The following is a 14,315-nucleotide window of genomic DNA, read 5'->3' on the forward strand; positions in this document are numbered from 1 at the left end:
CACTGACAACACTTGAAGGCAGCATAGTGTAGGGCCGGGCGTGGGCATGCGCACCAGCACAGTGAGGAAAACCCAGTGGAAGGTCCAGAGAATTTAACATAGCGTTTCTTGAATTTTATTTTGTTGGCTATCTTCAGTAATATTTTTATTTACACTGGTAAGGCATTTACAACATGTGTATTATGACTTTTAATGACTAATAGCTATCAACATTCCTATTTTCTATAAAGTTAACGTTATGTGTTCCCGTAGATTGTAAAAACGTAGTGTTCCTCAAAACTATTCTATAACGTTAACGTAACCGCGATAGCAACCGTCTAACAGAATGTGTGCCTCTCTTGATTAGTAGGAAATTAAATTTCTGTCATATTTATTCTATAACTGTATTTACAGATGTGTGTTTTGGGTTCCTTAAGACGACCTGTCTTCCACAGCATCCCTTTGCAACCGTCGGGCTCGGTAGCTAGCAAAAGTTGGCTAACGTTACTGCTAGATGATCCCACAGTTTTCCCATTCTTCCTTCTGATCCTTCACGTTTGACTATCCACTTTGGTCTTCCTAAAAGCTCTGTTTTCAGTTTGGCAGCTTATAAAAACTTAATTATTTTTATATTTCTGCGGTGATCCAGATTGAAAATCTGTGGAATTCTGCGGAATGTTTTTATGGGTTCTTTACCCTGTTTCAGCCATTGGTTTCAGCGTTTGGACGTGTTTCTGTTGTTTGCTAGCAGAGGGAATTAACAAAAACAGCGTTAGCTAAAGCAAAGATCCTCTATAATATACTAAACCGTCTCTTGCTAAAAGTTAGTTAGCCATATGAGAGCAATGCATGGCGGAGACTGCCTATGGGTGGATTACATTTTGAATGGAAAAGTGAAGAGATTTAGGGTAACGTTTCTCCTTTCAAACACACCCAGCTTTTGGGGATTTCTGATTGACCCAATGTATTGATGGAATAACAGCCCCTCCCCCGCCAGTATCAGTTCAAAACAAAGTTCATTTAACCGTATCACTGACCTAGTTCTAGTATCCTGTCTATAATAACTTTGAAAATCTGCAGTCTGATTTTCTTTGGGGACATTTCTAATGTAATTGCCTTATCCTTGTGACCCAAAAAAGCAGCAATTAACCTAGTTCTTAAAGATGTTTCACAGCCACTGCTGCCTTGCACATTTTGAAGCCTATTGATCCTGTTAGACAGCTGTTCTTACATCGTTAATCATCAAGGTTGCTTCATCGGAAGCCTCAACTGGTGTAACTGCTTTGTGTTTTCATTTAGTGCGTCTTTCAATCCCTCTGTGCTTTCCATTTCCCTTTCCATCCCCTTCTCAGAAGGTTTTAGGTTTGATTGTGTGTCTCAGTTCATGGCTCATCATCACCTTCATCATGGTGTTGTACTGATCCAACTCTTTTGTAATTTCTTCAGATCTAGCGTCAGATATGGCCCGTGGGCACCAGAAGTTCCAGTCCCAGCAGAAGAATGCCAAAAAGCAGGCAGACATCAAGAAGAGCAAAGGCCATGACCAGAAGGCAGCAGCTAAGGCTGCTTTAGTTTACACGTGCACTGTGTGTCGGGTATGTGCTTAGGCGGAGAACAGAACATCAAATGATTCTTTTATGAGTTTGATATCATTTAACCATGAAGTCAGTATAGATATTAGTAAACAGAGGGGCAGGCAAAGGAGCCACATGCCTTACAGTTCTGAGATACATTAAATTGTTCTCAGCAATGACACTTGTGTGTATGAAGAGACTGTAGTGTAAGTATGAAATGTAGTCCCACTCCCTGCCTGTGTCATCTTTGGGGGACTATAACCAATTCTTGTATATGCTCTTTTAGACACTCTGAAAGTGTTAAAAAGCCCTCTCAGAAAGTTGGTTGAGGAGGCTCTGGCCACATTTTCTATCTTTCCGAGACTGTCTGGCAGTCACGCCGTCTTCAGTGATTGTCCAGATGCACATTGCAGGTATGAAAATGTGCAGAACTCCTAAGTGTTTCATGAAGTCTTCTCTGCACATTTCTGCTTATTCCTACCTCCGCCGCTGTCTGAGTTGCACTGTTTGTCTCGGTGTGTTGCCAGCAAAGTTCTATACTAACAGCTGGGACGGATATTAACTGATATGCAAACTCTTGCTTTACTTCCTCATTACATTTTAGTAATTAAACTCACCAGAAAAGGTGGCTACCTTATGTCACCTGTAAATGCAATATTTGATTTGCTTTAGCCTGTTAAGTAATCTGTTGTCCCAGCGATTATTGACAACCAGCCTCTCCCATCACCTTTGAAGGTAGCAGCTCTGAAAGAGTATGAACACTTTGGCATTTCTTAACGCGGTGTACTACGTGTCTTTTAAACCATCAGTGACCTTGTGGTGAAAGACCTGAGCCAGTATTTATCAAGCCTCTAAGAGTTACTCACAAGAACACTTCTAAGTATTGACTCAGCACTTCTTAGCACTTGAGACTAAAATGGCAATTTGAGAAGCTTGATAAATACGGGCCCAGGGCCAAAGACAGCAAAATAGACTTTAAGACTGACACTTAAGATATAGTCCTACACTTCATTTAAATTACAACTGAGATGCTTGAAAACTAGTCTATATCCACGACCTTCCACTTTCGGGATTGCCCCGTTGCCGGCGGAAATTTCGGCGTATGTCCTATTTTTTTGACGCTTCCTTTGTGTTGGAATTCTAAACCCCGGTGGATTTAGCCAGACCCTCCTCCGCAGCTCAGTGTTGTGGAGGAAGGTCTGGCAAAGTAAGACTTCTTGATAACTAACTTTTAAGCTCAGCTTTAAGCCAAGAATTTTTTTACTCTTAAGTCAGTTCTTAGCAGTGCTCTTGTGAGTAATCCTCAGAGGCTTGGTAAATACGGGCCCAGATATCCACCTTTTGTGGCGCCTTTGGTGTATGTGGGCAAACATATAATTTTATGAGGGTACACTGTAAATGGTCGGAACTCTGCTGGATGCATAACATTTTTATTAGTGTGCTTTTCATATACTGTCAAAAGTATATTTTCTAATTTTTCACTTTTTTTCTTTCCCACACTTTCTCAGACACAAATGCCCGACCCGAAGACCTTTAAGCAGCACTTTGAAAGCAAACATCCTAAGTCCTCCATGCCCCCGGAGTTGGTCAGTGTGGAGGCGTAATAGATTCACCTGTCTTTCAGTGAGACAGGTGGGGCTGATTCAGGACAGGCTTATACATTTTATAATGTTTTAGATCAAATATCTTCAGTACAACTTCAATTAATCCTCATGCTGCCTAATTTAGTTATTGATTGTTTTTATGCAGGGCTGTTACTGGAACTGCCTGCCTTCTTTTTTCCAGATTGTATTTTTAAAAAATTTTTTTTTACAAAGCTATCCTTCACTAACCATAATTTGATCTGGGTCCAGTACTGTACACAGCAGACAGCTACCCTCTCTTGGCTTGTGCCAAACATGTATGTTTTTATCTCTGATTGTATGCAATATTCCTATCTGATCATTTCAAAAATGTTATGCACACAAGACCAGCATGTCCATAGGCCCTACCACCATTACACCATGGCAGGGCTCCCCAAGACTTTGAAGCTTTGAATTTAGAAGACATTCTGAATTGGCACTGGCTCAGCTGAACACAGTTGTAACACTGGGATGATCATTGGAAGTCATCTGCATCCAAATCCAATGAACTGTGAAACCCATTATGGATTTTGACTGAAACTAATTTGTGATGTGCCAGGGTTGGGCTTATAATTAACAGAATGACTTTGGATGTTGAGATTGGAAAGACACTTATTCAAAACCACTCCCACTGAATAATGTTCTTTTGAGTAGTTTCAGATTTACTTTTTTTTTTCCTTGCCTGGATCATTTTTAAAAGTTTCAAGACAGGTCTATAGTTTTTGTTTATATGAAGAATATAATAAACATATTGTGCTACACGGGTACTGAAATTGTGCATTGTATTTAGTAGATCTCAGATATTCATGAAATGTGTCTAGTTCATGTCAACTGTGTAACTTTCTCATGTGCAAAAGAGAAAAAAGTTGACCAGAGAGGGCACTGCAAGTCTACTCATAGCAAACTCTTCAGTGACACAATTTCCCTTAACTCCTCTTTTCATAAAGCAATGGTATGACTGCATATAATTTAACAGTTCTTTGATGCTGTTAGAAGGGGTCTGTTGAGTGAATCGGGGTAAACATAAGTTGGCACTGGGCGTTGTAAATGATAACACCAACGATCTGCTCTTATCCGCCCACTTTGTCATTGTAATAATGGTATAATTGTATGCATCGCTGTAATATTTTATAATGATTTGGCTCATCACTATTGTATTTTTGCAGTGTAACCGGTCTCACACGGTCATCTCAATGTGAAAATGATCCCAAGTGCAGTGTCGTTTCGCTCTTTGGTGTTAAGCCGTCATGGTGGTGCAAAAGTATTTTGACTCTGAACCTACATTTAAAGTCTACATTACACTGTAAGTTAGTTTTGGTTCTTATTTTTATATTAGTTTCTTTTCCTAGCGTGCTAATACACAGAGATTTAATTTATACAAAGGACCTATTTTCAATACATTTGGACCTACTGGTCATTAACCACAGACACTGTATCACTGTGCTAAAGTCTGGACTGACAACCAGCCACGTTTTTACTTTTGTAATAATCATCTCTTTGTCCATACAATGTTATGTATGGCCTTATAATAAAGGTTTAACTTTTTCATGAACCATTACTAAGTTGTGCTTTTTTATCATGTAGAAATGTCCATTTTATTATTTGTGTATGCATGTGTGAGTGTTTGTGTTAGGTTTAATGGCCTTTTAAGCTTCCACCTACTAGCACCCCTTTGTATTAGCATAGTGCTTAGGCGTCGCTAGACCCCTTTTACTGGGCTACGTATTAGCGTAGCGCTAAACCCCTTTTACTGGGCTACGTATTAGCGTAGCGCTAAACCGCTTTTACTGGGCTACGTATTAGTGTAGCGCTAGACCGCTTTTACTGGGCTGCGTATTAGCATAGTGCTAGACCCCTTTTACTGGGCTACGTATTAGTGTAGCGCTAGACCGCTTTTACTGGGCTGCGTATTAGCATAGTGCTAGACCCCTTTTACTGGGCTACGTATTAGCGTTGTGCTTAGACCCCTTTTACTGGGTTACGTATTAGCGTAGTGCTGGACCCCTTTTACTGGGCTGCGTATTAGCGTAGTGCTAAACCCCTTTTACTGGGCTACGTATTAGCGTACTGCTTAGACCCCTTTTACTGGGCTATGTATTAGCATAGTGCTAGACCCCTTTTACTGGGCTACGTATTAGCGTTGTGCTTAGATCCCTTTTACTGGGCTACATATTAGCATAGTGCTTAGACCCCTTTTACTGGGCTACGTATTAGCGTAGTGCTAGACCCCTTTTACTGGGCTACGTATTAGCGTTGTGCTTAGATCCCTTTTACTGGGCTACATATTAGCATAGTGCTTAGACCCCTTTTACTGGGCTACGTATTAGCGTAGTGCTAGACCCCTTTTACTGGGCTACGTATTAGCGTAGTGCTAGACCCCTTTTAATGGGCTACGTATTAGCATAGTGCTAGACCCCTTTTACTGGGCCACGTGCCCTACTGTTGATCTGCTGTGCCCCAGTAAAATCTCATGTGTGAGTTTAACCCTTGTGTTGTCTTCGGGTCAAATTTGACCCGTTTTCTAAATTTCTATATCAACGCGCTTCGTAAGTACAACAAAAGATCGGATCTCTACTTTCATTGAACTTTGGGTGTTTTATTCAATTTTTTAGCATTTGAAAAAAAAAATTAAATGTTTCGAAATAGTATCCTCACTGAGCATTTACCCTTCTGTAATTATCCTTCCTTTAATATTAATCTAAATAGTTAATAATTTCTATTTTTTTATTTATTTTTATTAGGTATAATTTCCTATAAAAGATGTTTCTTGATCATGAATTCCAAAAATAAGTGTAAAACTAGTAATAATAAGTTGGTGTTAGTGGTGTTTATACATGGTACTGAAAAGAAACATTAAACGTCAAAAAAAGCGCCAAAAACATCAGAAAAAGTGTTGATTTTCCAGGAGGTGTAGTGCTTATTCAGACGTCACCTGGTTAAAACTGTACTGTAGTTATTGGTAAACCATCAATCACTATCATATGATATTACAGTGAACACCATCTATAAACAATGTGATGGAAATTAATCACTTCCTCATCTACCTCTGCTCTTCAGTCCTTTCAGTTAGTGCTCTAATTATATATTATGAATTATAATAATCTGAGTTTTATTAGCTTGACAGTTTGTGTTTTGTCTTGTTGCTCATCCCCAAATGTTCTTCTTCTTAGTCTTTATTTTATAAAGGACAACACACATTCATTAACATTTCTGTAAATGTACCAGTGTTGGTTCAACTGTAGTCCTTTGGCCAGATGATTTTAGACCAGAGCAACAGGAAACAGCAAGATATTAGTAGGCCTACAGGTTAAACTATACAGACAGAAGTCAACAGCTTTCTCAGTAAGCCATGCAGAGCTACAGGAAGCAGCAAGACAGGCTTGTTCGAGATGAGCTGTGCCTCGCCTGTAAAGTGGACGAGAGCAGGCGGCAGCAGCCGGGGGCAGTGACAAAAATCCGCTCTCAAGTTGGACAGTTTCCAGCCGTTTCCAGTAGCCTTCAGGCTGAACAGGAAGTGACAGAAACACTGTGATTCGATTCCGATTTAATAAAATGTTACCAGACCCATATATCAGCTTGTACACAGTCTCCACTTGTTTTTATTATAACAGAGTAGCTGTCAAAATGCTCTACATGCAATCTGTTGCTGATTTTAATTAACAGCAGACTGTAAATCAGACAAATAGCAGTTAAAATCCCTCCAATTCAAAAACAATAAAAAAAGTTTATATAAAACGTCATCACGTTGAGTCGATTCTGAACCAATCAGCTGAGAGGCAGGTGTTTCCCAGCATGCCCCTGGATCCACCTGGGTCTTGCAGTCGGTGAAAAGCAACTGCGCTGCCTGCGTCTCAAACCTGCAGTCGCCGTGATCTCATGAGGTTATTGTTGACCACGTGTGCATGACATCAGAGCAAGTCGGGATCAAGTCGGACACAAATCTAACCGGCATGAGGCGATCGCCGGTGATCGATTCTGCACAGACCTGGCTCATCTCGAACTAGCCTACTAGCACAGTTACATGCAGTATAAGAAGCCATGCAAGCATCAAAACACAGCCAAGCAACACAGACCCGTATGTATATGTATGGTAAAACCAATTCTAGAATGAGAAATGTAGCATAAATGTAATAATGAATCACTTATCCAGTGGGAATGTTTTAAGGACCAGGGGCATCGGACTGGGGGGGAAAATGGGACTGAGTACCCAGGGCCCTCATGTGAGGAGGGCCCAAATAGATGCTAGAATGAATAGGTGTGGATGCGGTGAGGGGCCCATAGGAAATGCCTTTCTACAGGGTCCAGAATGTTGTACTACACCTTTGGTAAGGACTGACACACACTAATAATGTGGCTTCTTCATTAGTCACACTTTTGAGCTATTGTATTGATTGGTTGCTTTAGAAATTCTGTGTTGCCAGAGACACTTTTTGCACACTTTATTGTGTTGTAGATGTTTTTTTTAAATGGATACAATAAATCCCTCAACCCATAATGACAAAGGGAAAACATGTTTTTAGAATTTTTTGCAAATCAAAAACTGCAATCTCTCATTTACATAAGTGTTCATCCCCTTTGCTGGGGCACTCCAAATTGTGGCCAGGTGCATCGTGTTTGCTTTAATTATCCTCATGTGTCTAGAACTTGATTGGAGTCCACCTGTGGCAAATTGAATTGATTGGACATAGTTTAGAAAGGAACACATCTGTATATAAAGTCCTACAATTCACACTCCATGTCAGGTCAAAAACCAAGCCAAGAAGTCCAAGAAACGAAAGACCTGTGAAAACACTGTGGTGAGGCATAGATCAGGGCAGGGCTTTGAAACCATTTCTAAAGCTTGGAATGTTCCCAGGTGCACAGTGGCAGTAGAGATGGCCGTCCGGCCAAACTGAGTAATGGGGCCTAGAAGAGCCTAGGTCAGGGAGGGGACCAAGAGTTCAATGGTCACTCTAGAGCAGGGGTGTCAAACTCATTTTAGTTCATGGGTCACATACCCCTAATTTGATCTCAAGTAGGCCAGAACAGTAAACCACTCCTGATCAGAAACTTTACAGTTTCTTGTCAGCTCGATGTTGGCAAACGCAAGTTGCTTCTGCTACGACAGCGTTCTAATAGCCTGGCTCCGCGTTCCTACGTACTTCCGCTCAATTTTCATTTTCCTTTACTACTCCGTCTGGGTTTGCGGTATATTCTTGGGTTTTCTCCGGCCAAATATTTGGCGGTCCAATCAGCGAACAGAGGGAGTGGCTGAGAACGATGACGTTGAGGACGTGCGCTAGAAAGATGCGAGCGAAGCCAACGCTGCCGAATATCCAGAAGTTAAAGCCCGAGCAAGAACAGTATTTGCTGAGTTTAAGTCTGTGATATGTCTTCAACTATATCACAGACTTTGTGAGATGATCACAAATACAAGGTGGTCCTTTGTTGCCACAACAGTTGGAGATTATTCCTTCACAGCTGTGCAATACGAGAGAATCTCAGAGCTGACTAATGTCTGATTAGTACTCCATATTCTCTGTCAGGTAAATCAGTAAGTCAGTAGTAGGCTATACAGTGGAGTTACATATTAAGTGGTTTGGGGTCCTTCTGTAAGTCATTTTGGGGTACAATTTGGTTTTGAAGAATTCTACAAGCAGCAATACCACAGGCCAAGTAATCGGCCTGTTCCAGGCACATTTTCAATGGACACTGCACTAGTTTATATAAATGAGAGATTCCAGTTCATTTTTTATTAAATTTGCAAGAATTTCTAAATACATCACGTGTGTGTGTGTGTGTGTGTGTGTGTGTGTGTGTGTGTGTGTGTGTGTGTGTGTGTGTGTGTGTGTGTGTATGTGTCCTCTCAAGGGGTTTATCCTTAAAGGTCCAGTATGTAACGTGTTTAGTTGGTCATTATCAAAATCTGTGTTGCCCGTTCATAAACTTCATTTATTCATCATAAAAGAATAATGGTCAAAATTAAAGTAACAGAGGTCGACAAATCATTACCTATGGGTAAAGCTACAAAACCACTAAATCCTACTATTCATCTCAAAAGCATCTTCCATGCCTGGTTAACGCCTGCGTTAATGGGCGTTCTGTTAAGCCAAGCAGCAACGGGCAACCTCTGGTGCTGAAAAAATTAAGCCAATGCGAGAGTGCAAAAAACAGTGCAGTTCATCGAGTGGCCACTTGAGGCTGACTCAAAAAGGAGTCAATCCCCATTAGTCTATATTGACGACCAGGATTGTTCAGGTGCCACCGGAAATTCAGCTGGATGTCCCTTATTTAGGCTGGATGTCCGTTACCTTCCTCTTTCTTGCGTTCTAAACTCTGGTGGATTTCTGAGTACTATGGTTAACTGCTCCTCAGATCTCTGCAGGGTAAATCCAGACAGCTAGCTAGACTATCTGTCCAATCTGAGTTTTCTCTCGCACGACTAAAACTACTTTTGAACGTACATGTTCCACCAAAACAAGTTCTCTCATCAGGCTGTTTTGCAGAGGCACTGTTGCTCTGTCCGGCGCTTAGCACCGCCTAAGACGATTGTGATTGGTTTAAAGAAATGCCAATAAACCAGAGCACGTTTTTCTCCCATCCCAGAATGCTGTGTGGACTAGCCAGACCCTCCTCCGCAGCGCTGTGAAGGAAGGTCTGGCAATGTGAGACTAATCCCAATGGACCCCCATGTTTAATGCCCAACTTTACAGCAGAAATAAACATGTCTACAGCCTAGTGGGGGGGGGGCTTAAATGTATGCATAATAATAAGGGCGTTGGGGCGCCTGGGTAGCTCCCCTGGTAGGGCGTACACGGCCCATGTACAGAGGCTCAGTCCTCGCGGATGCAAGTTCAATGCCAACCTGCAGCCCTTTGCTGCATGTCATACCCCCTCTCTCTCCCCTTTCATGTCTGAACTTTCCTATAAAATAAAGGCCTGAAATGCCCAAAAAAATTGTACAAAAATAAAATAAAATAAATAATAAGGGAGGTCCACTTTCAGTGACAGGTGGGTGCCGTCACAGGAGGCGAGCACAGACTGTAGGATTCATTCGGCTCGCCTCAGCTCCATCCACACTCCACCTCTTTGCCCATTATTGGATTAGCCAATGTCAGGCATTGCCAAGATGGCCATTTACTGTATATAGTCTATGCTCCCAGCCCAAGCTGACATCCATAGAGGGCCTCTTTCAATTTTAAAAGAAATAACAGTCACACAGAAACCTTACTGATTGTTGTAAATGTCTAAGAGACATTAATGGAGAATTATGAGGAGAGTAAGTGGAGCTGGTTGGGATTTTGCAACTTCAGCAGTGTGAATTCCCACAGATGTAGAGGCTTAAATCTTCACAGTCAACAAAGGTCTCTGCGACAGCAAGATTCAGCTCATTATGCTGTTCCTCTTGGAAATTCTGCTGGATACTGCCCTAGACAACACTGCAGATTTTAATGATGTATGAAGAGACTGATACATTGATGTCCATTTGTTTGTTGATTGGATCCAGAACAGACATTATTGTTTGTGTGTGTGTGTGTGTGTGTGTGTGTGTGTGTGTGTGTGTGTGTGTGTGTGTGTGTGTGTGGACTGAATGAGAACTCACCAAACCGGTTACGTCACTCTGCTCTTATTTTTTCAATTTACTTGAAATTCCTCTTGTTTTGTACTACAACCCTCCTGGACCACACCTTGACAACAAGTGAGGAGATGCACTTTTTTGTTGTTGAACTGGTGCCTGTGCATTCTACAGCCAACACTATCTGATCTGCCTTTAAATAGGTTACAATCTTGAAATCTTGGCCCAAGGGGAAAACATGTGACAAGGCAAAAATAGCTTCACTCTCTCCCCTTGGAAACCAACCAGAATGTAGAAATAGTAGTTTCTATTAGGCAAGATATACTGTGGTGCTGTGTCCTGTGTTCTAGTTTGTGATGCCCTCAGCATCTCCAGCTATTCCAGACACAATTTCACCAGTGTTGGAAATGACAATATCTCATTTTGTTAGAGAAATATCACTCTGGTAAGACTCTTGGTGGTCTCTAGATAAAATGTGATCCTATCACCAATCAGCTCCACACAGCCATGATCTGATGTCACAGTGCCTATATCATGGGCAGCATTCAAGGTTGAAGAATTCCTTTCAGTGTTAGTCACTATACAGTAGGCCTATAGTATGTGCTGTCTCAGTCTCTGCCTCTGTTCTAATACAAAACAGTGTTCTGTTAGGACAGTGTTGGACCCTGTATGTGACCTTGACTTCTATATTAGATACTGCAGATATTACAATTTGGTATCTCTGCTTGCTCAGATCAGATGCAACACCATGACACATGGAAATGAATCAGAAGTGCTTGGAATACATTTGGGATTGTAAAAATTGACTACATTAAGGAGTGTGACAAATGTCATATTTGTAATATTTAATGTAATATTTACTATTAAACGTCAAAATGTGATAAACACTAGAGAAGTAATGGTGGTGGGTGGGGAAACTACACCTCCCACAATGTCTCGTGTTCGGTTGCCTGGGTAACGTTTGACGTCAGTCCCCCCCTGCTCCGTGCCTTGGACTGGTGTGATTGGAGGGAAACCCCGTGGACTGCATTCAGACAGACGGGCTGAGAGAATCAGCTGTAGTTTGGAACGCCGAAATCACTGCTATCTGCCAGTACTCAGGTATGAAGGACTTAAAGCTTGTAAAACTCCACTTTTACGTTTGCATAATGTATCGTTAGGTCTTCTAGCTCATCGTAAAATATGGTGATAATGGAAGCGCCTGCCTCCACTTGACAGTGGGCTGCGTGTAGCGGCGACAATCATCCGAGGAAAGAACAATGGCTAGCTAGGCTACAGTTTGGGATATGTCTAATACCTGGTTTTAAAATGGAACATCAGGCGTGGAATGCGGGTCAGGTCGAAGGTTTAATCTCTGATATTCTGTTGCATTGGCTACAAATGGTAAACCTATGAATTAGTTATTTATCAGGTTATGCTAATTGGGTCAGTGTGCCTGTAGCTAACTGATGAGGATGCATTGTCTTTGAGGAATACTCTCGCATATAACGTTAATATTAAATGTCCATTATTCTTTGGATATTTCAATCTCAGTTTTAGCGGATGTAACGTTACCGTTAATACTAGCTACACATTTGATGACAGTGGCACGATAATGTGTCTTAGTTTATAAGTTGCATTTGCTGACGTTAGGTGTCAAGTAGGTTAATGCATTAACGGTAGCAAAACTATAAATACGAGACAAAATGGGATTCATATCAAATCTGCCACCAGACGGTTAACGGTTAGCTAAACCCAGATGCACACCTTTTTAAAAGCTTGGCGTCACGCCGTTTTCGGATCGAGGTGAGCAGAAGCGTTTAAAAATTGTGTGTACACATTATGCGATGACCAGAGTCGTTACAAAATTGTGTATAACCTCTAGTCCATTTATAAGAGCTGTCTGTCTTGGAGGCTTTGTTTCAGGAAATAGTCGGCACCATACTGGAAACTGGTCACGAGGGCCTATCGGTAGCGGTTGCTTTTTTTTTTACTCGCTGATCATTGTTTCTTGTCAGATTCAGTTAAATTTAACTAAACTTAAATTCAATGGAAGCGCGTATTTCTCGGCCAAAACGTACTGACATTAATCACAGAAATCCGATTTAATTTCGCACTTTAGTTTGCGTGTTCTCGCTTGTTGGGCGAGCCACAGGTACAGGAATGGGTGTGGTGGTGTGTGTATACGGGAGAAAGAGGGGGGCCCATCTGCGTTTGCCCTGGAGGCTAGCCAGCAATACAAGATAGTTATTCTCGCATGTATCTGTACCATGACTGTTCCATGTATTCTTTTGGCGAGTAGTCTCTTAAAACCACACGTGACTTAATCTGTAACTACGAAATGACTTTTTTGTAACACATTTATTTCTCGATTGAACACATACACACCCCGGTGTACCCATGGGTCGTGTTGCATCATGTCCATGGGTACATCGCCAGCCTCGCAGTGCTGAAACTGTTCAGGGGTGGTTGTAATGCTGCAATACTAATACACATTTAGTACATTTTCTAACACCTGTATTAACTGCATCGTAGTGATGTCTTCCTCTTTGACAGATTCAAGTAGTTTTTTTTATAAATAAAAAATAAGGTTGGCAATTTGGAAGTTGCTGCTTTTTTTCAGTTTTTTTGATTTTGTAGAATTCACTTTCTTTTCTGTATGCCAGGTCAAATTTAGAAAACACCCTGCATGCACTCTGGAATGGAAAAAAAAAAGTGATTGATTCTGTGGAACCCCGCTGGCTATTTTGGATGGGTCGAACGGATGTAGGCTATTGATCTAGTGATGAGAATTCCTGTGTGTTTGTCAAGTTTACACATAGACCGCATTTACATCTGCTGGTACCTTACTCTGCGCCTCTTAAACTATTGTACTCAATGGTGCTTTGTAATTGGCAGGGCTAATAGTTCTATAGAACAGTGGTTAATAGAGGTATTGCCACTTTTTCTAAAATCACTATAATCACAGGCCTTGCAGGCATAATTGTATTTTAATGCAAACTGCGTTTTTACCAAGCGGCAACTTCCCGGGCCTAAAAAGTGAAACCGATAATGAAGTGCCTTGAACCAGCATTCTATCTCATTTCCAGCAGGGAGCAACTCCATTGGTTCCAAAAAGTCATTTTCTATAGAAGTCTATAGGGGATGATTTAGGGCGTGGCTACATGCCAACCTGTCAATCAGGACAGAGGCCTAGCATTGCTTGACACTGTGTACATTAAAATAGCTGTGAACTTGTTTTGGGGTGTTGTCTGTGTTTTTGTGTTTAATTTTGACACTGCCTTAGCCGCGTCATTCTTCCCAACTCCACCCTATTGTCCAAATGTGGTCACTTCTGGCTCCAAAATGCCAACAGCTGGCTTCAAAACGGCTGTCCACCAACCAATGGGTAGCTGATGCTACTTTGATTATTTTTACAGTCTATGGTTTTTACTTACTGCATCCTCTTATTTAGCTAACAGATGTCCCTTTTCCACCAAAATGAGTGCGTAGGCAATACAATTTATTTATTTTTTTTCTAATTTCTTTAGCTAAAACTTAGTCAATGTACTCGTGCTTTGGCACTCACTTGTTTAGTTGATAGCCCTTACTATTCTCCCCTGTACA

The 14,315-nt window shown here is 41.3% G+C and overlaps 2 protein-coding genes across 2 annotated transcripts in view; both read left to right on the forward strand.

Moving 5' to 3' along the window:
* LOC116066670 (zinc finger protein 706) lies at positions 1–4,733 on the forward strand. Its single transcript, XM_031322869.2, has 3 exons — positions 1–157; positions 1,426–1,574; positions 3,062–4,733. Exons 2-3 carry the CDS (start codon positions 1,440–1,442, stop codon positions 3,155–3,157), a joined length of 231 nt encoding a protein of 76 aa, XP_031178729.1. The 5' UTR covers positions 1–157; positions 1,426–1,439; the 3' UTR covers positions 3,158–4,733.
* Positions 4,734–11,647: 6,914 nt separating this feature from the next.
* The window catches only part of LOC116066583 (14-3-3 protein zeta-like), a 20,315-nt gene continuing 17,647 nt past the window's right edge, over positions 11,648–14,315 (forward strand). The window contains exon 1 of the mRNA XM_031322745.2: positions 11,648–11,831. The gene's annotated coding sequence lies outside the window, so the exon portion shown is untranslated. The remainder of the gene's footprint in view (positions 11,832–14,315) is intronic.

Source organism: Sander lucioperca, chromosome 10, assembly GCF_008315115.2.
Source record: "Sander lucioperca isolate FBNREF2018 chromosome 10, SLUC_FBN_1.2, whole genome shotgun sequence".
Classification (NCBI taxonomy): domain Eukaryota; kingdom Metazoa; phylum Chordata; class Actinopteri; order Perciformes; family Percidae; genus Sander; species Sander lucioperca.

Coding starts and splice junctions, on each gene's coding strand:
- LOC116066670 (XM_031322869.2), top strand. CDS start 1,440: ATGGCCCGTGGGCACCAGAAGTTCCAGTCCCAGCAGAAGAATGCCAAA. Junction 1,575..3,061: donor ACACGTGCACTGTGTGTCGG/GTATGTGCTTAG, acceptor ACACTTTCTCAG/ACACAAATGCCCGACCCGAA.